Genomic DNA, 24,689 nt, shown 5'->3' on the forward strand with positions numbered 1-24,689 from the left:
TTAGAACTTGTTTTGTAATTTCATCACTTGTGATAATAATATTATCTATATTAACCAAAGAATGTTTTACAAAGAGTTTGGTCTATTGGCTGTGCTTGTACTCAAATGATACTGTAGCCCGAGTTAACCTCCTAAAAGGAGACTGTTCCATGCTGTAGAGTTGAAAATAATGTTATTAATATTATTTCAAATAATGAGAGCATGATTGCTAACTTATTTACTTAATTTTGTCGTCAACAAAAAAACTTATTTGCCTATTTAAATAGGCTATGGTTTACCTATAAGGCCTAACTAGCAGGGGCATAATACCATTTGTACAAATAATAAAATCAATAATATCTACAAGACTCTCCTTCAAATTGGTGAATGGATATATATCATTCACATCTTAAATTGAATATCTACTAATATTTAAGAAAGGTAGACGGTAGTTATTAATATATTATTTGTTTGTTTATTTCATCTATTTTGCCCCGTTACGGTGAATAGGTATCGATTTATTGTCACAAATCAACTCAACTTCATATAAATTCACACTTTATCTTCAAACCTTCTAGTACAATATTAATCAATAACAACTCATAAAATGTGTCATAGCTCTAAATTCTACCTAAACACTCAAGCAAGACGTTGCACTTTTCTTCTTGTTTCACCAAGACACAAGGTTTCGTCACACGAAGATGCAACACACTTAAGTGGGCCTTCTATCACTCCCTGAACATCACTCATTGAACCTACATAGTCGGCGTCAATATAAGTCTCTATAGTAAAACTTTCACGTCTTTTGAATAAGAGTTATCTCTCTAGAATAACCTTAAGATATTGCAGTTTGCAGGTGGCTCACCCTTGAATTATGCATGAACTATCTCACAATATTGATTGCATATATTAAATTTGGTCTTGTATGAGCTAAGTAAATAAACTTTTTCCCTAAACTTTGATATCAAACCTTGTGAATCATAGCACTTTCACTTCATAGGTAATCCAACTATTTTGCAAGTTTACATCTAAGTTCGTTTGTTTCCTGCCAAAAGGTCAGACACATACTTTCACTAAAAAACAAAAATGATTTGTTGTGAGCAAGCCACCTCAATTCTAAATAAATATTTTAATCCTTCATGTTCTTTCATCTCAAACTTTACAAATAGTCTCTCCTTGAATAACTGTGTCTCAACCATATCATCACATGTAATAATGATATCGCTAACATAAATAAGAAGAACAATAAGTTTTCTTCCATTTAAATGTTTAAAGAAAACGTATGATCTCACTTACTCAGCTTGTAAGTTTGTTGTCTACGCTCTCTATTGATTTTGTCAATCTTCCGCCCATGCTCAAGGAGACTATTTTGGCCCATATAAGATTTCTTTACTTAGAGCATATGGTTTGTTCCACCTAGGGGTGTGCAAAATATCCGATTTTGATGTCCAAATCCATAACCAAACCTAAACCACTTTTAAATATCCGGATATAATTGAATGGTTATTAACCGGTTTAGTTATTAATGGTTTGGTTATCCATTCATATAATCCGGATATAATTAAATGGTTATTAACCGGTTAAATTATTTTGGATTCGGTTATAATCCGGTTATTATCCAAATCCAAATATTTTAATTCTCAAAATATTAATTTTTTTTTGAAAAAAAATATTTTTGGAAAAAATAATTTTTAAAACTGGATTTTTTTAAAAACCGGTTATATAATCATAACCAAATTTATAACCGGTTTTATAACCAGTTTTGGTTAAAATGTGATTATGGTTATGAATCCAAACCATTTAAATGGTTTTAAAATGGTTATGGTTTGGTTTTTGAAAATAACCAACCATGCACACCCCTAGTTCCACCAATGGCTCCAAATTCTGTAAGAATCTCAACTTATTTCTCCTTTTTTAAGACTATATGTAAGAAATTGATTTTACACCAAACAAGCATAGGTTGCAATCAGGGCGAGCAACAAGAAACATTAAGATCTGGACAGTGTTCTTGTTCACCATTGAAGCAAATGTCTCCTCATAACTAGGGTTGTATTTGGGCCGGTTTACCCGAGATCCACCCGGGAACCGGTCCAATAAAACCGGACCAATGGACCGGTCGAAATGCTACTTCGTCCGAGAATGGATAAATTTTTTGTCTGATATCCAACAATAGAACCGAACCAAGTATCGAATAGAATTGGGAATTGATAATTTACCTCTAAATCTAGTTTCGGTCTAGTTCAGACCAAGTATCCGGTAAATATTCAGAAGTATCGGTCCGGTTTCGGCCCCAAAAAAAGTCCATCATTATATCTGTCCGGTCCAGGTTTACCCGATTACTATTTCGGTCCAGTACTCGGGAGAGCAAATGCCCGGACCGGACCGAAAACAGCTCTACTCTTAACTAATACCATGAGTCTTAGGGTAATTTCTTGCCACCAGTCTAGCCTTGTATTAATCAAGAGAGACGTTTGATTTGTGCTTGACTTTATAGATCTACCTGCATCCAACGAGTTTCTTTCCTTCCAACTCTAGTCTCATATCTTTCAAGTCATACCATTTTATGATTCATAACTTCAAGCTAATTGTCTTTCAGTTGAACATATGATGAGATTCTCACACATTCAACAACTGCAATAAAATTCTCATATAAGATAGAAAAATTATTAAAAGAGACAAATTGAGAAATAAGATATTTGGGACAATACCTTTTTTCTGTTCACAATATAATAAATAACTCATTTGAATTAATATCGTAAGTATCATAAATCTCATAATCGCTAATAGAATGAGTATTTTTTTGTGCATACTTCTTGCTCAAGCAATTGAGGTTGTTTCAAGAATAAGTCTTATTTGCTTTTTCTCTAATACACTTAAAAGTAGTTCAAAAGCTTTGGTCTTTGTTGGTGTTTAGGGTGCTGATTTCTCCATAATAAAAGAGAAACTAGGAACCAAAACTGAAAGAAACTTCTGTTTCCCAAATTGTATTTGTACTTGTTGTAAAAGTGAATGAAAATTAGAGATCTTTTTTATCGTTCTTAATAAAAAAAACAGTCAAATTACTCGAGTAAAGTCATTAATAAAAGAAATAAACTATCTTGAGTCAAAAATATTAGAAATAGGAAAAGTCCACAAACATTAGAATGAATTAAATTAAATTAAATGATTAGTAACATCCTTAGTAAAACTAGAAGGAAAAGAAGTATGATGGTGCTCAGAAAACTGACAAATGTCATACTTAAATAACTCATCTTAAAAACAAAGATGGAGACATAGACCTTATCAAGAAAAAAGAGGAAAACCAAGATGCTAGAGCCGAAGTTGGATTTGTGAGGCAGAAGTGTGATACTATCAGTGGACCAAAGTGCGGAAGATAACACATTCGGACCAATTTGTTCATCAGACAGATGTCACAACCCACTATTGTTACTTAACAATTCCAATTGTTTTCTCCATTGCAAGATCCTGAAAAATAGAATGATAACAAAAAATATACGTCTTCCGGTTTATATAGGTTGGAGTTCAATGTTCTAGAAGAAGTAGTATATGAAGTTAACAGTTCAGAGTGAGACATCAAGTGATCATTGGTTCCAGAATCCAAACATTCTTAGGCACAGCATCGGAGATACTATCGAAACGAGAAAAAGCTCTTTTCGCCCATTTCCATGAGTGACACTAGAAATAATCTCAACGACATTTCCATGAGTGCATGCCTTTTTCTCTATTTTTGTGTGAACAGACAATTTAAAGAGGGCTAAAATTCGAAAGAAATTATAACCCGATAAAAGAACGAAAGGAAGTAAGAAGAGTTTCTCAAACACAACAGACTTCCGATAAAATGCAGCGTTAAAAAAAAGGTTGCTCAAACAAGTTGTTAAAAGCATGCCAGTCTTCTATAACCATAGCATGAGAATTTTTCAGTTTCGGTTCTTTGTAAAAGAAAAACTACATAATACTCAACATTCTTACTCCCTAAATTACAATCAAATAAATATCCATCCTTTATTTTAGATAATACCACATTGGTTGGTATTTTATACTCAACCAACCTTATTCCCTAGATTCACAAAAATTTAAGGCCAACCCAATCTTACTTATTTGCCACCATCAGTTCTTTAACTTGTCTAACAGCATTACTTACAGCATAAAGGCTCATCTTTTTAACCTGTAAAACAGAGAGAGGTACTCAAGGATGTAAATGAGAGATCTTTTTGAAATGTAAAGACTATAAGTAAAAGTGGGAAGCTCAACATGCATGAGAAATTAAACAGACTTGCCTCCAATTTGTCTTCCTTCGCTCTGTGGTACTTTGGGAGTAAACGAAACTCTTCTGTTAGTCGTAAACATTCTTCGACATTTTCCGGCGAAACAAAGTCGAGTGCAACCTTCATACAAGACTGTCCAATGAAAATAAGTTAGGCAACAAAAATATAATAATGTTTACACTTCCTCAAAATCTTTCAACAAGAACATCATGCAATATTAAGTTGCCAGGAAGATAATAAGGTGATGCAAATGAACCCTTTTACAGCTTATTAAGGAATAAGAAACTAGATACGATATTGGATCCCTATATTGACATATTTGGGGAACCGATCGTTTAAAACATGAGCCCTTTTAACCTTCTCCGAATCATCACACATAGGGAAAGCTCATATGCTAAAGAACAAGAGTAAGAGATCATACTATTTCCAGAGATAATTTGAATGCATATGGTATTTAGAATTTGAAAAACACGTTTGTCACCATTACCTGTCTATTTCTCACTTGATGAGGACATCCTGCTGGAATGAAAACAGCCTCGCCAAGGTGTTGCTCAAAAGTCCATGGTTCAACATCTGCACATATAAAAGGATGTTACTATTTTATGGTAGTAGCTTTTATCGAAGTTTAAATCAGGAAAATAAAGTGAGGATCTTACTAAATTCTTTTTTTAGCTGTTTCTTATGCCTCGCATTTAAGAATATAGTCTGATCATGAATGGGATGTATAACCTGAAACCAGCATATTAAAAGAGATTCAGCTCTCCACCTATTGTTAGTAACGTAGTATAGTAAGCAGTGGCTGGCAATGCTACTCACCGAATCAACGAGTTCATTGTTGATATGGCGAAATTCCTTCTCGTGCTTTTTTACGTACTCAATCAACTTTGGAACATCTTCCCGGCGGAAGATATCCCAAACAGCGCCACCAAGGACAGTCTCAGTTTCACTATCAATGTCCAAGGAATCTCTCCCATTGCCTTGTTTTGACTCTATCTTGGGATTACCAGCCTCAGCTTCATGATAAAGTTCTAAACTGTCTTCTTTATCGTATGTCTTCTTCAATTTATTTATGCTTTCTCTCTGCCAGTCCTCTATATTCACCTTGTTTGTGTGTGTCAGCACATTCACCTAAACATCCATCACAAAATTACTAAAATACTGCAAAAATAGGAGGTTGCAAATTTTCAGGAGTGGATATAATTAGAGTTGAACACTAATTGTTCGTAATCAAATTGAACAGAAACACATAAACACACAAAAACAACTCCATACTGTGTACAAAGGCCACTTTATTTAAATTAGAGAACATAAATTCTCTTAGTGGCTAACCTAAAATTAAGTAAACAACAGAGTAATAAAGTCACACATAAAATGGAAGACGTGAAGACATTCCATAACACAATACTGGATGAACAGATGTCTAAACATGATTTTATCGGGGATGATGCATGAATTGACTAAACACATTTTCTGTCTATGCCATGGTTGGCTTTGCGTGGGCTAGACAATTTTTTTTCCAGAAGCTTCTGATACTCGAGCACAACAAAAAGGTGTGATTATTCCCAAAGATTATTAATTGAACTAATCGTAGATCTTATCGAGAGACTTTTTAAATCTCATGGCACTCACTTTTTTATTTATCTTCTTCGTGTCTTATCAAGAGACTTTTCAAATCTCATGAAAGTTGTTTTTTAAGTTGTTTTTTATTCTTGATTAGTCTTTCTAAAATCCACTTTTAAGTTGTTTTTTATTCTTGATTAGTCTTTCTAAAATGATTCTTAAAAACTGCTTGAAAATAATCATATGAATATTATTTCAAAAGTAATGAGAGTATGATTGCTTGCTAGCTTATTTACTTAATTAAATAGGCTATGGACTATGGTATACCTATAAGGCCTTAATTAACAAGGGGGCATAATACCATTTGTACAAGTAACGAAATAAATATTTACAAATCACATCTTACAAGTAAATTGTTTGTCAACTAATATCTAAAAGAAATGTAGAATGCAGTTATTAATCCATTATTTTTATTTTTTTGGGATCAAAAGAAATTTTATTACCAAAAAAGCGTTGAAGTACAAAGCCGATCAACAAGATCCAGGCTACAAAGAGACAAGTAAAAAACCTACATGACAAAGAGGGACAGACAATTAATATCTATTACAAAATTTGTTCAACTTTCTACTACTACTCGATTCATAAGTATAATATCAATCACTTCCATGTTGTGGAAAGAATTAGCACTCTTGTTCTGAAAGATGGTCTTGTTTCGAGTTGTCTAAATAGCATAAGTAATCTCAGCTATAACATGTTTAATGAGACTACTTTTAGCGCTTTTTCCACTAGTCACCTGGATAATCCAATTCAACTCCGAATCCCACCCCAGCAGGGTGTGAGACTGAGAGATGTCCATCCAGTTAAGTATATATGTCCACAATTTCTTAGTAAAAGTACAATTAAAGAAGAGGTGGTTACCACTTTCTTGGAGCCCGCAGAACACACAATTACCCTCAGTAACAACACCAAACCGATGTAGCCGATCTTTGGTGGACAGTCTACCCAGGCTAGATAGCCAAAGGATGAACTCAGCTCGAGGTCTAGCCAAATTTCCATAGAAGAGCTTCCTCCAGAGAACTTTAGGCTTTATCCCACACAATATAAGATATATCCCTCTCGTAACTTATTTACCTGAATTTTGAAATTCTTTCCACTCTTCAGAATGTATGTATGAGGGTATCACGATGTTTGAACATTGCATTGAGAATCCAAGAGCAATGGATAATGGGGGAGAAGCTAGCAAGATTAGAGCCTTTTAAGTAGTATGCGTGGATCCTGGTAATCCACTACCCATCCTTCTTTTCACAAACATTCCACAAGAACTTACCAATTGATGCTTTATTCCTATGTTGTTAATATCGGAATGCGGCGCGGCGCGGTCAACCTCAAAATGGGAGCGGCGCGGAAATCGGGAGCGAAGCGGCCGCTATTTTAATGATGCGGTTACTAAAAATAAATATTTTAATAGCACTTATATATTATATTTTATATATATATATATATATATATATATATATATATATATTTATTACTATTGTTTTGTTTAAAAAAACCTTATTACTATATTTTTATATATTATAAATATTTATTACTATATTTTTATAATGATAGGTGTATACAGCTATTACATTGGAAATAGTGAAATAGTTTTTTCTTTTTCTGACTTTTCAACCCACTTTTTATTTTACTTTTCAACCCACTCTCTACATTTTTTATTAATTAAATAGTTACTATACTCACTTCATCTCTCTCCACTACTTCATCTTCTTTCGGTGAATCACCTCACTTCATCTTTGTTCACTACTTCATCTCTTTCATCTCTTCTTCTTTCCGAGAATCTTCTCCACTACTTCATCTTCTTCTCCACGACTTCATCTCTCCTCCATTTCTTCTTGCGACTTCATCTCTCTTCCATTTTCTAACATTTGAAAATATGGTTTTGTGGATCTGGCCCGAGCTGAACTGAGACTACAGAAAAAGCGGCGCTTTGGGCCGCATCCGACCCGCTCCGCAACCCGCGATCGCGGCCGCTTTGGACCGCTTTGGGCCGCTTCACCCTAACGCGCTGAACCGGTAAGACAGGAAGCGGTAGTCTCGTTTTTTCCGCTTCGCGCCGCGATAGCGGCCGCATCAGCCGCGATTCACAACATAGCTTTATTCCATTCCAAGAGAGAGATCAGGTCTAAACCACCCGTCGCAATAGGATCATTAACCTGATCCCAGGCCACAGGAGCTTTTTGGGTAATACTATCTTTACCAAACCAATGAAACTTTTGCAAATACTGTTAATGTGAAAAATAATCTTTTTAGGAAAAGGAAAAATTTGCATCCAGTAATTAGCAATGGAGAAAATAACATTCTTCAACAGTTGAACTCTGCCAGCATAAGAAAAGAGTCTCGTACTCCAATGTCTTAACCGAGTCAGCATTTTCTCAATTAATGGTTGACATTGAGAGATAGTTGATTTACTACTAGCCAGAGGCACAGCAAGGTACTTGAACGACATTGTCTCGATAGTAAAACCAGTCTCCTATTGAATAAGGTTAGTAGTATTATCATCCACACCCCCAAAATATATTTTACTTTTGGGAATGCTAATCTTCAAACCTGTAGAAGCTGAGAACTCTCTAACTTTATTCATAATCAGCTTAATCGAATCAATGACTCCTCTCACAAATAGAAAAATATCATCAGCAAAACAAAGGTTAATGATTTTCAATTTTTAATACTTCGGATGAAAATTAAAATTGGGGTTTTGATTCAAACCTTGCAGAATCCGATGAAAGTATTCCATGATAAGCACAAACAAGAGGGGGGATATAGGGTCTCCCTGTCTAAGGCCTCACTTAGCCTTCAAGATTTTTTAAGGAACTCCATTAATGGAAAATCCATTATTTGTTTGATTTTCTTATGCATTTTGCCCCGATTAGGGTAAACAGAATTACGAACAATACTGACGATGGATTTATTGTCACAAATCAACTCAATTTCATAGGGACTCACTTTATCTTCAAACCTTTTAGCACAATATTAATCTTCGACAGCTCATTAATTGTTTTTTTTTTCTTGTTTTTTCCAAGACACAAGATTTCCCCCCACAAACGAAGATGCAATACACTTAAGTGGGCCTCTTATCACTTATTAAACCTACATAGTTGGTGTCAATATAACTCCTCATAGTGAAACTTCCGCATCTTTTGAATAGGAGTCGTCTCTCTAGAATACCTTGAGATATTGCAGTTTACATGTGGCTCACTCTTGGATTATGCATGAACTGTCTCACAATGTTGATTGCATATGTTAAGTCTGGCCTTATATGAGCGAAGTAAATAAAAAATTTCACTAACCTTTGATATTGAACCTTGTGAATCTTAGCACTTTCACTTCATAGCTAATCCAAAGATTTTGTCCGATGGAAACACTTGCAGGTTTACATCTTATTTTGTTTGTTTCCTGACAAGAGATCGGGCCCATACTTTCACTAAAATATAAAAATGTCTTGTTGTGAGCAAGTCACCTCAATTATGACGAAATAGTTTAGTCCCCCGAGCTCTTTCATCTCAAATTATGCAGATAGTCTCTCCTTGAATAATTGTCTCTCAACCATATCATCACTTTTAACAATGATATCATCAACATAAACAAGAAGAACAATAAGTTTTCTTCAGTATAAATGTTTGAAGAAAATGTATGATCTCACTTGCTCAGCTTGTAAGCTTGTTGTTTACTTTGTCAATCTTATGACCATGCTCGGGGAGACTATTCTACCCCATATAAGATTTCTTCATTTTGCACATTTGGTTAGTTCTACCCAGATTCAGGGAGAATCTCCATATACACCTCCTTTTTTAAGTCTATATGTAAAAAATTATTTTTTACATCAAACAAGCATATACGGAATCAGGGCAAGCAATAAGAAGCATTAAGATCTAAATAATGCTCATGTTCACCATTGAAGCAAATGTCTCCTCATAATTAATACCATGTGTCTTAAGGTATCTTTTTGCCACCAGTCTAACCTTGTATTAATCAAGAAAGGTGTATGATTTGTGCTTGATTTAATAGATCCACCTGCATCCAACGGATTTCTTTCCTTCCAACTCAAGTCCTCATTTCTTTCAAGTGTTACCATTTTCTCATCCATAACTTCAACCAAATTGTCTTTTAGTTGAACATATGATGAGATTCTCACACGTTCAATAACTACAATAAAACTTTGATGCTGCATAGGGAAATTATTAGAGGAGCAAATTAAGAAATAAAATATTTGGAAAAATACCTTCATTCTCTTCTTAAAATGATAAGTAAATCATCTGGATCAATATCGTAAGTATCATAAATCTAAGAATCACTAATAGAATGATTACTTCCAGTACTTACTTCTGGCTCAAGCGATTGAGGTTGTTTCAAGAATAGGTCGGATTTACTTTTTCTCTAATACACTCAAAGTAGTTCACTAGCTTTGGTCTTTGTTGGTGTTGATTCCTCCGTAATAAAAGAGAAACTAGGAACCGAAACAAAAAGGAACTTGGGTTTCCCAAATTGTATTTGTACTTTGTTGTAAAAATGAAAGAACATTTGAGATACTTCTAATTTATCCTTAATAGAAAAAGTCAAACTACTCGAGTAAAGTCATTAATAAAAGAAACAAACTATCTTGCATCAAAAATATTAGAAATAAGAAAAGTCCCCAAACATTAGAATGAATTAAATTATATGGTTAATAAGACTATGTTTGGATTGACGGACTAGAACAGAGCGGAACATAATGAAACATGATGGAATTGAGTGGAGCGAAGCAGAATGGAACAAAGATTTCATGCCATTATTTGGGTATTTTTTATAATTTGACGGAACAAAACAGCACAAGTTAGTTTATTCCATTGCATACACCCCTAAATTGGCTGGAATGAAATTTAAAGGATTGGATAGAATAGGATGGAATGGAATGGATTTCATCATGTTCCATTCAGCTCCATCTATCATTTACAAATCCAAACAATGGAATATGATTATATACCACACAATTCCATTTCATTCCATTCCATCAATCCTATTGGAAAAAACCCAAGTCCCACAATGGTTAAAGATAGAGTCCACAAAAGGTTTATATAGAGTGACACCCCTCACCTTACAAGTCGGTTTTGTAAGAATGAGTTAGGTTAAACTCTAATTCTATCATGGTACCACAGGCCTATTGATTCTGGTCGCCCACCGTTTATATATGCACCAAGCCCAATAGTGTTAGACGCAAGGGGATATATTGGAAAAAACAAGTCTCACATTTCAATAATTGGGGCAATTCACCGTTTATATCCACGCATCAAGCCCAATAGTGGGTGTGAGGGAGTGTATTGGAAAAACTCAAGTCTCACATTGGTTAAAGATAGAGCCAACAAAGGGTTTATATAGAGTGACACCCCTCACTTTACAAACCAGTTTTGTAAGGATAAGTTACGCCAAACTCTAATCCTATCAAATCCAAACATACTCTTAGTAAAACTAGAAGGAAAACAAGTATGGTGATGCATAGAAAACAGACAAATGTCACTTAAAAGACTCGTTATAAAAACAAAGATGAAAACAAACCTCATCAAGAAAAAAGAGGAAAACCACACACTAGGGCTAAAGCTAGATTGGTGAGATAGAAGTGTGATACTATCACTAGACCGAAGTGCGGAAGATAACACATTCAAACCAATTCAAACAGAAGATAGATAGCACAACCCTCATTGTTCCTTAACAATTCCAATCGTTGGCAAGAACCTGAAAAAGTAGAATGAGAATAAAAAATATTACCACACAATTATGGTCCTTGGTAAGCTCACGAATAGGGATAAAACTATGAAAGTGTGTGGGAACATGTTGACGTCTTCTGGTTTATAACAAGGCTAGAGTTCCATGTTCTAGAAGAAGTATATGAAATAAACAGTTCGGAATGAGTCATCATGTGATCATTGGTTCCACTATCCAAACATTCTTAGGCATAGTATCAGAGACACTTCGGAATGAGTCATCATGTGATCATTGGTTCCATAATCCAAACATTCTTAGGCATAGTATCAGAGACACTGGGATCGAGAGCAAAAGCTTTTATCACCCATTTCCATATGAGTTGCGCTGGAAATAACCTCAACAACATTTGACATTACAAAGGAAGAAAAAAATAGCCAACAAAAATTGTTGTCAAACACCTTTAATGTGCATGTCATATTCTCTCCATCTGTGGCGTCATGTGCACTGCAGCACTGCGATCTCCATATACACTACCTCCAAATATCCATGGAATAAAGCATCTTTGACACCAAGTTGGTGCATTCCTGATGCATCACTCTGAATTTGCATCCTTACTCTTTTTTTGGCATGCAGTTGTAGCTCATTTGGGCTCTGATTTTTTTTTCCAATTTAGTTCATATGATTGATTTTTATGTTGTTTTGAGCATATTTGCGGGGCACCTTGGTTTTCAAAAATGGTGGAAATCATAAGATGATATTATGGATAAAATTTGGAATCAACCCAAATAAACCTGATAAGTTTAGTCTCTAAAAAATCATATCTTTAACAGCCCAGTACTTCAACATTAATATAAGAAATAGTCAATTTGGACACATTTATTATCATAGTGCTAATTCCGATCCCGAAAGGCATTCTTGATGGCATCAAAATGCCTTTACTTGATTTCTTGCAATTTTATTTGTCTTTGTTGGTATTACTTTATTTTTTTGTTGGTATAACCTTCTCTTTGTTGAACCTATTTCTCTCCGTTTAATTAAGTTATAACTAAAGGCCACATACCAGCAACTAGAGTTGTCAGAGATTGGTAAGCACTCCTAACAATAGGTTTCTACATGCAAAAAATATAAAAGGATCTTCAAGAGAAGAAATTACCGCGTCAGACACATCGCAGTGCAGTTTTGTAACAGAATCTCCTCTGCCAAGCTCTTCAGAAAATCCATAAGCAATGTACGTTTTGGGTCCCAAATCTGGTTTCAATGAGCCATCAGGAAGTTTACTGGCAAAATTTAAAAGACCCGATTTTGGATCAGTGTATTCCATATACGGTAGTGCAGCAAGGAATTCAGCACCATGCCTCGGCAAGCGCTCTTCAAAAGAGGTCGATGAAGGCCAATCTTTTAATTTCAACATTTCAGGCCACTTATTTTTATGCATTCGACCCTTTAGGTAGCCTTGGAAAAACTGGTGTATATTTATTTCAACCTGTGAAGCAGAGTCATGTACATAAAAAGAAGTATAACTGAGTAGATAGATTACTTTCAAATAATTTACTTGTATAACTTACCCCGCACCAATCCAAGCAATCAACAGCCTTGACACTTTGTGTTTCCTCTTTGAACTTCACTTTGGAACCTGTTTCTCTGAGGGCCCTCCACATTACCATTGGTTCCCAACTAAGACCAGATGTTTTGGCCAGAACATTTCTCACAACCACAGGTTCTCCCCTCATCCAGTGCCTCTGGAAGTGCTCAATCTCATCATCAGAAATGTCAAGGGCATTTGGACTATATAAGAAGTTATCTTTATTGTCATCCCGGAATGCTGCTCTCCTGACTTCAGGATTGATTTTTCCTTCTAACAAATTTAGCTGGCATAAAGAACACTTTTCAGTAATATCTACATCCAGAGGCGCATAATTTCTAGTGAGATCTTCAGCATTATTTAGCAGCTTTGCCACCCAATTAGCTTTGTAAATGCGTCTCAGTTCAAGCAAAGCAGAACTACAACCTCCACGCTGCTTTGGAGGACATGGAATGTTACCATCACTATTAGCTTTCCATTCTGGGAAGGGAGAGAGCATGTCAGACTGAGAAGGTAACCTAGTAGGTGCAAGTTCGCTTTCCCAGTCATATCTTCTACGATGTGTTTTACTCTGATTTTTTGTTGAACCATGATTGTTAAAAGTCTTTTCAAAATTTTCATGAGATGTTCCAGCCTCCATGCCTCCGGGTTGGTTACCCTCTCTGAGCTCTTGACAACACATGAGACAGAGATCATAAGAGCAACTGGTGTTGGGGCAGCTACGGTAAAATCCATGTATGGATGTACTGCAATTGTCACTGCCATTTATAACAGAGGCATTCAGTTTAGGACCAAATAGAATATCAAAAGATAAAAGCAATCAAGGCCAAGGTGACAAAGCCTTGTTGTGAAATATATATGAGAAGGACCACATTCTTATCGAAGTCCCAGACAAACCAAAGGCAAAGAAGATGGAACAAAATAGTAACAGAAATTATAATGACTGCATTCTAATTTATTATGATAGTATGCTCCGTAAGCGTACCAGTACAAGCGCTCACTTTCACTTAGCTTTGATCTTGTTATGTCAATTTCTTGCAGTTGCTTACCTAACATCATACAATCAGATATAATTAAAAAAACAAAAAAAAACAAAACAAAAATAATTTTCTACGCGCATGTTTGTCATCATGTTACATTGTTACCCCTTATTTTGGTTTCAGTCTCTAGTTCCAAGCTCTGCTCCTTGTGGACATGCCTCAGAACGGGCAGGGCTTTAGAGAGTAAGTACAGCAGTCGCTGTAATTTGACACTGGCATCTACTTTTCGGTCCTGTGAAACAAGGACGAGAATTAAATCAAATTAACAGTTAGCATATAAATTATATTATGTTGTGAAAAATTCTTAATTTTGAAAACAGAAAGGATGTCATCTACCATTTGCGCAGGAAACTCCCGCAAGCAAGCTTTGCAGTTGCAATTGCCCCAACAAAATGGACACGCATTCTCAAATTCCTCATGGGTTTTTCCTGGATACCTGATTAATCTCAATCACAGTGAGCAATCAGCATCGTGAAAATAAGAAAGGCCAAAAGTTAATTGATGTGTATGGAGTGTTATCAGACATGGTGGATATTCATGGCAGTTCTTGGGCTCGCCACAATGGCAAATACCAGTTGATATTGCAGGTTTTTCCGCTATAATGGCACTGCAAAGCAGCCGGTATGGCGGGGTTTTGACTCTCCGCCGTGGACCACAGTCGACGACACTGTGTACACTATGAGAAACCAACTAGCTTCTTCACGACAACATCATCAAAAAAAAAAATGACCTTTCTTACAGAAATTAAATCTTACCAGTTCTTAATGCATTCAAAACAATAGCGTTTCCTGTTGCAAGTAGAGCAAAAGACAACGCCAGTCTTATCATTCCGTTGGCACTGATGGCACATCAAACTTCCACCCTCCTTGGTTTTGGTGGATAAACCCTGAGAGACCAACATTACAGTAAAATTCAAAACTAAGAGAACCTTCACCATCAAACAATATTACAAACTTTATTAATATTTTGATTTTGATTCTATATGACCTACCTTAATTTAGTAACCAACTATATGAGGCGTAATACAGATATTTTTCTGGTATAATGTTTAAAAGATAGGGTTCATAGCACTTCTAGCATTATACAATATGAGACTTTTGAAAAGATTTATAAACCTATCTTCTAACATATAAAAATCTCAATCATCTACATGTTTATATGGTGTGATAATTCTCTACTTACCCGTTGTTTGGTATCTTTATCTTTAACTCCATTGATGGGTTTATTGACCTTATACACATCAATTAGTTTTTTCCCATAATCACCTTCATTCTCCTGCAAATTGAATTGAATTATAACACAATCAGAACATAATAGGTATAATTAAATTAAATCTTCAAAAAATAAAAAATCTAACTTGATCGATCGGTTTCTTCTTCTTTATCGTGGAGTTTCCATTGAGCACCGACTCCGATCCGTTGTTCAGATCGGCGATCTTCCTCCTCCTGCTATAACATCTGAGTTGTTTCGCCTCTTGGATTCCGTTCTGGATTTGTTTCTCTCCGGCGACACCGCCTCGGTTGCCCGGTCGGTCACCGGGAAAAGAGTCCATCTACGATCTACTACCGGAAATCGGTGGAGAGAGAATTATAGGAACGTAATGAGTTATTTAAAATTTGTATATTGGTTGACTTGTGAATTGTGATGTAATTGAAAAGTGTTTTGTGTTTTGGAGTAGAGAAGAGAGAGAGTATTAGGATACGGTGTGGGAATTGTGCAATCGTTATCTATGATGAGTCCCCACCACCGTTGTCTTTCTATCAGAGTTTGGAATCTAGGTTTTCAAAACGTGATCTGCGTGTTATACCTACCCACTTTAACTTCACCATTTATTTTTCTTTTCAAAATAACCAAACCTTTTTTAGTTTTTATAAAACTAGTAGTAGAATAAGAGCATAGAGTTATGTTATTTTCTTAAATTTAAGGAAATTTCTTAACCAACTTTTTCCTTTCTTACGCACCATCGAATTGATCATTTTGTCCTCGTGCTTTCGAGATGTATTTTCGGAAGTATCTTTATTTTGTTTAACGTTGTTCTGTTTCGTAGATGTACCTACGGAAGTCTTCCATAAATGCTTCTACGGAATCAACTCAGACCCAAAAAACCAGAGCATAAGTATTTTTAACCATAAAAGACATTGAATTGATTCATTGATTAATTGATATTACAACAAAATTTCAAACAAAAAATTAAGAAAACTAATATATCTAAGAAATTACAACGGTTAAAACAATGTCATCTAATCCATGCATCATTTGAATGTAATCCATGTCGAATTTCACTTCAACCCACCAACGTTCCGTTTTTCGGTCTCAAACGAGGTCCTTGTTCTAAGCCTTTGGATCCTTTTGATTTCTTCTTCGGGTTTGTACTCCCCCTCTAAAAAAGACATGATAGTCCTCTTGAGTTGGTTGAAGGAATAGATATTCCAAAACTTCACCGGCACGGGGGGTTTGACGGGAGAGAAAATGACATGCTTATCCCTTATGTGGTATTCCGGTTCAGGATCGAGACGCTTCATTGATGTTCAGTGACATCCATCTGGCCTAATGCGAGACATTTTTGTGTTTGTGTTTAGGGTTTGTGCTTGTGTGTAATGCAAACCTAGAAAACCCCAAATTTATAGAAGCCTTTGGAGAATATGGACCACACAATGTCTGTCACAAAAAGTTCCGTAGATATATCCACAGAAGGGTCATAGGTTTCTATGTTTCGTAGATGCATCTATGGTAGAGACCCATAATTTTCAACATAACACCCTTCCGTAGATGCATCTACGGTAAACACCTATAATTTTCATTGTAATACCCTTCCGTAGATGGATATACAGAAGTTTCCCTGCTATTTTTTTAGCAGAACAGAAAGCAGTAGGCAGCAGATTTGGGAGGAAATTTAGGAAACTAGACACAAACACACATAGGAACAAAACGTAAACAATTTGAAACACATAGACACAAACACAAAAAAGGATTATATTGCAATGTTATAGAGTGCATATATTACACTTTGAAACTAGATAAATACAACAAAAGAACTGTCGCTGGCTAAATCTATTGGTGGTTCCAATTTTGACTTTTCCGCATTCGATATTTTATCAACAATATTATGAATTTGGAAAATTTGCATGAAAGCATATATAGAAGAACAAGGAGAAGAAATATAGAATATTGTTGAAAATGGTCCATTTTTCCTACAATGGTTATCAACAATATATGACAAGCAAAGGTGAAAAGCTCTTGGAATGATGATAGTAAGAAGAAAGTTCTATATGACAAAAAGGCTAAGAATATTTTTCAATCAACCCTAGGTATGAATGAATTATTTCATACATCTCATTCTAAAATAACAAAAGATATTTGGGATACTCTAAAAGTAACACATATAGGTAATAAGATAAAAATTAAACACTTTATCACAAGAATATGAAGTTTTAGAATGCAACCCCATGAATCAATTATTGATTTGCAAAAGAGATTCGCTCACTTAAAAAATAACTTGACGACTCTTGGAAAAACCTTTACTAATGATGGATTCATCTTAAGGTCCTTTGATCTTTAACAAATGCAAGACAACTGAAGGTGACAGCAATATTGAAAAAGAAAAGTCTCTTCAAAATGTCTTCGGACACATTGTTCAATAAATTACAAGAACATGAAATAAAACTTGAAAGATTGAAGGAGCATGAAGATCAAGAAAAGAATTCTAAAAATATTTCCTTAAAAGCTAGAGTCGGGGACCATGATAGAAATCAAGAGGATTAATCTCAATCCACTAGTGATGAAGATGATGCTCTAGTTAAAAAATTTGAAAAATTCTCAAAGAAGGAAAGGACAAAAGAAATTAGTCAGGAAGAAGCATTAAGGAGGAATGGTACTTACTTTGAATGTGGAAAAAGATGACATATCAAAAGTGAATGCCCTACACCTCTAAAGAAGAATAAATCCAACAACAAGAAGGACAGAAGGTCAAAGAAATCATATGTGGCATGGGATAACAATGAGATAATTTCATCTTTAAAAATCAAAGGAAGATTCAAATATTGCATTAATGGCATCACACCATTTTAATGATGAAGAAAATGAGTTTATTGATTAAATTAATGATATACCTTCATACAATGAATTACAAAATGTTTTTCATGAACTACATGAGGAATGTTTGAAACTTTCTCGAAATTGTTCAAATCAAAAGAAATTAATTTTTATCTCTAGAAAGTGAGGCTAATGACATGAAAATGGAATTAGACCGAGTCAAAAATTCAGCATGCACTAAATGTCAATCTCTTAAATCTAATATCGTTGAACTAAACAAAGTGATCAAGAAACATGTAAATGGTCAAATTGGTTTGAAAAATGTGCTAAGTAAACAAATATATTCTAATGATAAATATGGACTTGGGTACTCCAAATTTGATAAACCTAGTACAAGTCATACTATCTTTGCTAAGGCGACTTGCAATACGTTCAACAATGTGGAACCAAAGAAAGTACATGGTGCAATTCATCCTAAAAGGTCTTATGGTAGATATAATTGATATGTGATGATTGCAACATTTCTTTATGTTTTATTGCGTATTTTTACCATTTTGTTTCTCTTTTATGTGTTTTTACATAATTTTCAGGTCTTCAGCTAATAAGGAAGTGTCGGGCAATATTTGAATAGAAAAAGAAGGAAAATCGTGTGTTTGCAAGTCATACCATTTCAAAAGACCCATGACCAACACGGCCTGCCGTGTTAGTTTACACGGGTTGTGTCGGTGGTTGAAGGCGCCCCTATAGTAATTTCCTGAGGAGAACACGGTCTGGTCGTGTTGCCTGACACGACTGTGTTTCCTAACACAACATGCTTGTGTCAGGCCCAACTTCTACTGCAAACTTTGGCATTCACTAACGTTTTCCAACTTCTGAACTTCTAAAGTTGCCTTTTTGAAGTTCTTAAAGCTCCCTACAATTATTATCACAAATTTAAGGTGATTTTTGTGAACTTTGGATGCTTAAACCCGACTAAATTCAATAATCAGTGGTCCATTATTGTATTAACATGAATTTAAGGTGACTTTTGTGACCTTTGGAAGCTTAAAACCGACTAAATTCAACGCTTAGTGGTCCATTACTGTATTAACACAAATTTAAGAGAGATTAAATGAAATTTTTGTATAAGTTGAGAGAGAGGAGAGAGAGACAGATATATATATATATATATATATATATATATATATATATATAGAGAGAGAGAGAGAGAGAGAGATGGTGGAGACATTAAAGAGATACCTAAGGGTGACTGTTGAAGCAGGCATAGCGGCAAGCAACAAAAGATTTGGAAATATTACTCCGGGATTTATCGTGTCCACAGAGATGGAGAGATGTCATTCAATAGTTTATATAGTTTCGATTTTGGGTTTGAATGAACGAAAAGTAAAAAAAGATATGGACAGGAAAAAATAAACACATTCTTAGAAGAGAAATAACTTATCAGGTATGCAAATATACTCACCCATCTCAAACTTAAACTTATCGACCATTTATACTCAACCTACGATACTCGTACATGTTATCACGTATCTCTCACATAAGTGTCCATCTCTGGAGCACATACGAGATCAACTCACAACTAAGGTTATATCTAACACAAAGTCACGAGAACATCCATATTCTCGCATCGGCGATCTCTCGAGTGCCGCTCAAACACGAAAGCATTAAGTACAGATACAAACAGTGAATGTTAGCTCTAAATTTATCTCTAAAGTTCAGAAACTAACAGATAATCATCCTAGATAAATATTCAAGCAGTTTATCTCTAAAGCAACCTAAATCCCCAGCACAGAGCAAAAATCCAGGATAACAATCAACACAGATTTGTAAAACAAGTTTTTTATAACACCATGGGTGATAAATATACATAAGATTCGAGTAAATATACAAACAAAACCCAACACAAGAAATAAACAAAGAAAAGAAGAGATAAACCAAACATCTAGCGGGTTGTCATCTCCGATTGATGAGAAATCCACCTTCGATCATCCAAGTGCATGTCTCAGTGTTGTTTTCTAAGCTAATCCTACTCTAAGAATGAAATTGATGGAGTTGGGACCAAAAACATTCCCAAAACCATAACCTAAATTGTGTCAAATGAAAGAATATAAAAGCAATTATGCGCAGGTCCGCTAAGCGGGCTAGGCTCGATAAGCGGACTGCACTTATTACACAAAATATCTACAACAGTAAAGGTGATCTCGCTTAGCGAGATGGCTCCGCTAAGCGGACTCAAAAAGTTGATTCGCCTCTGTTTTGCTCCGCTTCAAGCTGGGTTATTGAAATTTGATAGCATAAGCGCACTGGTGCTCCGCTTAGTGGACTTTCTGCATTATTTTGCCTTATTTATCTCCAAAAATGCGCAATCGAAGTCGTGCCTTCGACTTATTCCTCGAGGCTCCAATATGCATAAATACCTATAAAACAAAGGAAAAACTATAAAACGGTACACAAAACGAATCAAAACTCAATTATGCTAATATTTACATAAAAGTCAAGATTTTATTACAAAAATTATACGAATAGAATTGATAAGTGCCACGATTATATACTCAAAATATCGACATTTTGGCACTTATCAGTGACACTTAGGAGACTATTGGCTTTCCAACTTATTTTAGTTTCAATTTTTCTTCTAACCTTTTATTTGTAAATTCTCTGCTACTTTTGTTGTAATTTCTAGATTTCAATTAAGTTTATTTCTATTATTTCATTTTATTACATTTATTTATTTATTTATTTATTTATTATGCATGCTATGTTTTCACCTTGTTTAGTGGTTCTTGATTTCACCATGAGTGAGTAGTTTTCTAAGGACAAAGGGTTGTGAGATTCTATCTCATGACAATCCCTAAATTGATTTATCCAAACATGAACTATGAGAATTATGAGTATTTTTATTTTAGAACCTTAAATCTTAAATATATTTGTGTCGGTGGCAAAAGAAAAGGCAATCCATATACGGTCATAGTTCGAAATGATATAAATTGATATCGGACCGCGAATTGCTAGACAAATGAATTCGAGGCGCCCTTGATAAGGTGACTTGATCTTAATTGAGAAACAACCAAGTTACAACGTCACGTGATAAAGAGTTTTGCTTCTGGTTGAACCGTTTAGTTATGCTAGAAACACGTCTCGATATGCACGCCACGAAAGTGGGTGTTGTATATATTTATCTACTTTTCTATAAATTAATTAGATATTCAAGTGTTCGAATTTGGATAATTAACATGTCAAGTCTTGATAGATGACCACAACCTTGTGTCATGTTTTTTTATTTTTCCGTTAATTTTATTCTGATTTGCACTGAACCAAAAAAATTGTGACCGTTTTAGCTAAACACCATTAGGATAAAATTTAGTACACAGACACATCTCTCCTGTGGGTTCAATATTATATACTACTTGGCATTGTCGTGCACTTGCGACTGTGGCAACTTCAAGTTTTTGGCCCCGTTTCTAGGGAGATAGCTTTGGTATTTAAATTTTATTCTAGCATTGTATAGACTAATGCATTTATTGACTACAATTAGAATTTTCATACATTCAACAGGATTATAGATTTTGCTAATACTTAAATCCTTAGTTAAATTGTGGTTTAGATAATTTTTAGTTTAATATTGCGATTTCAATTTCAATAGTCCTTCGAGTTATGATGCTCATAAGTTGGTAATTTAACTTGACTTAGGTTGTTACAACTCGGCTTTGTTGCTGACATTGTAGGTAATGCATTCATGCGGCTTAAGACAAGAAAGGTGCAAAAGTGCCATATCTGCAACATTCTTGCTTCTGGACGTGACTTGAATTTTGAAGTGGTTAATTGATTTTAAATATTGTTTCTATCATTCCTGTACAGGTAACTTTGAGCAAATTGGTTGTCTTATAAGATTTTGCATGTAGAGATGCTTAAACCAGTTGTTTGATTTATGCTTCTTATAATTCTGCAGGTGTATACGGCTGAATGATCCGTCCTTTACTGCATCACCTTAATGTAAATTGTGATATATTGCAGTATAAGTCTGTTCCAATTATGAATATTTCTGGTTTAAATATATTGCAGCCACTTAGTCTGTTTGTTCATATTCGTAAGAGTAGAACCAAACAAAGCTTTGGCGCCTATATTTTTGAAGCAAAGATCCATTTTAGATTTTTAGACTAATAGTTCCTCAAAATTATCAATTTGGATCATAGTAGTTCTTACTAAAAATATAATATCCTTATCAATTAAGGGCCCGTTTGTAAAATATATATATAGACACACACGCTTGTAAAATATATATATAGACACACACGCTTGTAAAATAACTATATTTTTTCTAAATTATTTTGTAAAATATTTTAAAATAAATAAATAAATAAAAAATAATATTTTTCAATAATTGAAAAAAACTCATTGATATTATTGAGTAAATAATTTCAAATTTTATATATATATATATATATATATATATATATATATATATATATATATATATATATATATATATATATATACTATTATTGTAAATAATTTCAATTTTGTTTTAAAAAAGATCATGAATTCTCATATAAATAAATAAAATTAAGGGCCCGTTTGTAAAATATATATATAGACACACACACGCTTGTAAAATATATATATAGACACACACACGCTTGTAAAATAACTATATTTTTTCTAAATTATTTTGTAAAATATTTTAAAATAAATTAATTAATTAAAAATAATATTTTTCAATAATAGAAAAAAACTCATTGATATTATTGAGTAAATAATTTCAAATTATATATATATATATATATATATATATATATATATATATATATATATACACTATTATTGTAAATAATTTCAATTTTGTTTTAAAAAAGATCATGAATTCTCATATAAATAAATAAGTGTGTGTGTGTAAAAACATATTAATTTGATAAAAAAATAAAATTAGAATTCATATTTTTTAAATTTTAATAAATTTTTTTTTGTAAATATTTAAATTTTTTATTTTATTAAATCAATTATTAATATTTTTAATTTAATATCAAATTAATTTTTATTTATATTTTGTCATATTTAATTTTTATTTTAAATTACATTTTATAGGGGTAAATTAGCAAATCATTTTCTTATCATATCCTGCGTGCGTGCGTGTGCGCGTGTCTTTTATCCTGCGCACCAAACGGGTTCTAAGGGTTTTGCCATATACTATGAATAATTCTTTAACCGCATGTACTTGTTTTGAGCACATGAATAATTCTTTACTCTTTTTTTTTTTTTTAAATTTTATTTACACAACTCTTAAACTTGTACTATGAATCCATCTTTATGGAACGAGATTCAATCACTTTCTTGATTGATTCACAAGTTTTCATTCATCACTCCACTCGAGCGATTCAACTATACCTTAGTTGCAAGATAATTTTGCCGCACAAAGATTTGATAAGAGGAGATAATTTGAGAGAGAAATAGAGAAAGAAAAATTAGTGTTTGGGAGAAGAGAAGATGATTTTTTTGCAATTTATTAATTTGTTTTATTTAGGAAAATTAAATATAATATAAAAAACCAAAAATATATTTTTGGGACAGTGTATTGGAAAAAGTGTATTGGAAATTGAAATGGATCATTCATTTTGGTACAGTATTTTTTTTCAAATGGGTCACTCATTATGGAACGGAGGTCGGAGGGTATAAACCAATTATGCCATAATCAAGTTAAATTGAAATAACTAAAAGTTTGATCAATGAGCATAACATGGTTCCATGGTCTAGCGGTTAGGACATTGGACTCTGAATCCAGTAACCCGAGTTCAAGTCTCGGTGGAACCTTTCTTTGTTTTATTTTTATTTTTAACAGTAGTAGCAGAATCAGAACAAAACCTTTTAATTTTAATATGATTTCTAAAATAAATACATTTTTAAAACTTTTCCACCTTTCTTTGTTTTTTATTTTTAATAATAGTAACAGAATCAGAATAAAATCTTTTAATTTTAATATGATTTCTGGAATAAATACATTTTTTAAACTTATCCCTTCATGACAAGGAAACGTTAAAGTTTAAGGTTGTTATAACAGTTTGTCATTACATGTTTTCTAGTATAATTTTTTTCTGAATCAAATGATATATTAATTCAAAAAAGCTATTTATACAAGGCGATCTCTCCCTATCCAGCCTCAAAGACCAAACAAATGACAAAGACAGAAAGGAGAAACTAAACCATAAGCATGGCTATATGCTTTCTAACTTTCATATTCTCCCAAATTCTATAACACAATGGCATCTAGTATGTCTTTCACTATATTGTTGCTGTGAATCTCTTTTCCAAAAATCTTGGCATTTATATACTTTCAAGTGTGGTAAATTGTTTCCGTAGCCGCACACTTCAACAAAATACTTCTCCAACCTCTACCTTTACAACTCTTTATCAGCCATTCAAGCTCTTTCAGCCAGTTTGAGGGCTGGTGCATCACCCGGATCCACTTGAGAATTTGATACCAAATATCTCTAGTACCTGGAC

At 33.9% G+C, this 24,689-nt stretch overlaps 1 protein-coding gene and 1 non-coding gene across 2 annotated transcripts; one reads left to right on the forward strand and one right to left on the reverse strand.

Annotated features, from left to right (window-relative positions):
• Positions 1-3,850: 3,850 nt before the first annotated feature.
• LOC131610752 (lysine-specific demethylase JMJ27-like) lies at positions 3,851-15,944 on the reverse strand. The gene is made up of 13 exons (XM_058882790.1): positions 15,520-15,944; positions 15,345-15,437; positions 14,918-15,048; positions 14,499-14,598; positions 14,268-14,394; positions 14,108-14,171; positions 13,106-13,880; positions 12,694-13,023; positions 5,061-5,372; positions 4,901-4,973; positions 4,732-4,817; positions 4,257-4,376; positions 3,851-4,144 (listed from the first exon to the last, which is right to left on the reverse strand). The coding sequence occupies exons 1-13, from the start codon at positions 15,712-15,714 to the stop codon at positions 4,070-4,072; spliced, it is 2,481 nt and encodes an 826-aa protein (XP_058738773.1). The 5' UTR covers positions 15,715-15,944; the 3' UTR covers positions 3,851-4,069.
• Positions 15,945-23,927: 7,983 nt separating this feature from the next.
• TRNAQ-CUG (transfer RNA glutamine (anticodon CUG)) lies at positions 23,928-23,999 on the forward strand. Its single transcript has one exon. It is a non-coding gene; the product is annotated as a tRNA-Gln (tRNA).
• The last annotated feature ends 690 nt before the right edge of the window (positions 24,000-24,689 follow it).

The sequence above is a fragment of the Vicia villosa genome, linkage group LG6 (genome assembly GCF_029867415.1).
Source record: "Vicia villosa cultivar HV-30 ecotype Madison, WI linkage group LG6, Vvil1.0, whole genome shotgun sequence".
NCBI lineage: Eukaryota > Viridiplantae > Streptophyta > Magnoliopsida > Fabales > Fabaceae > Vicia > Vicia villosa.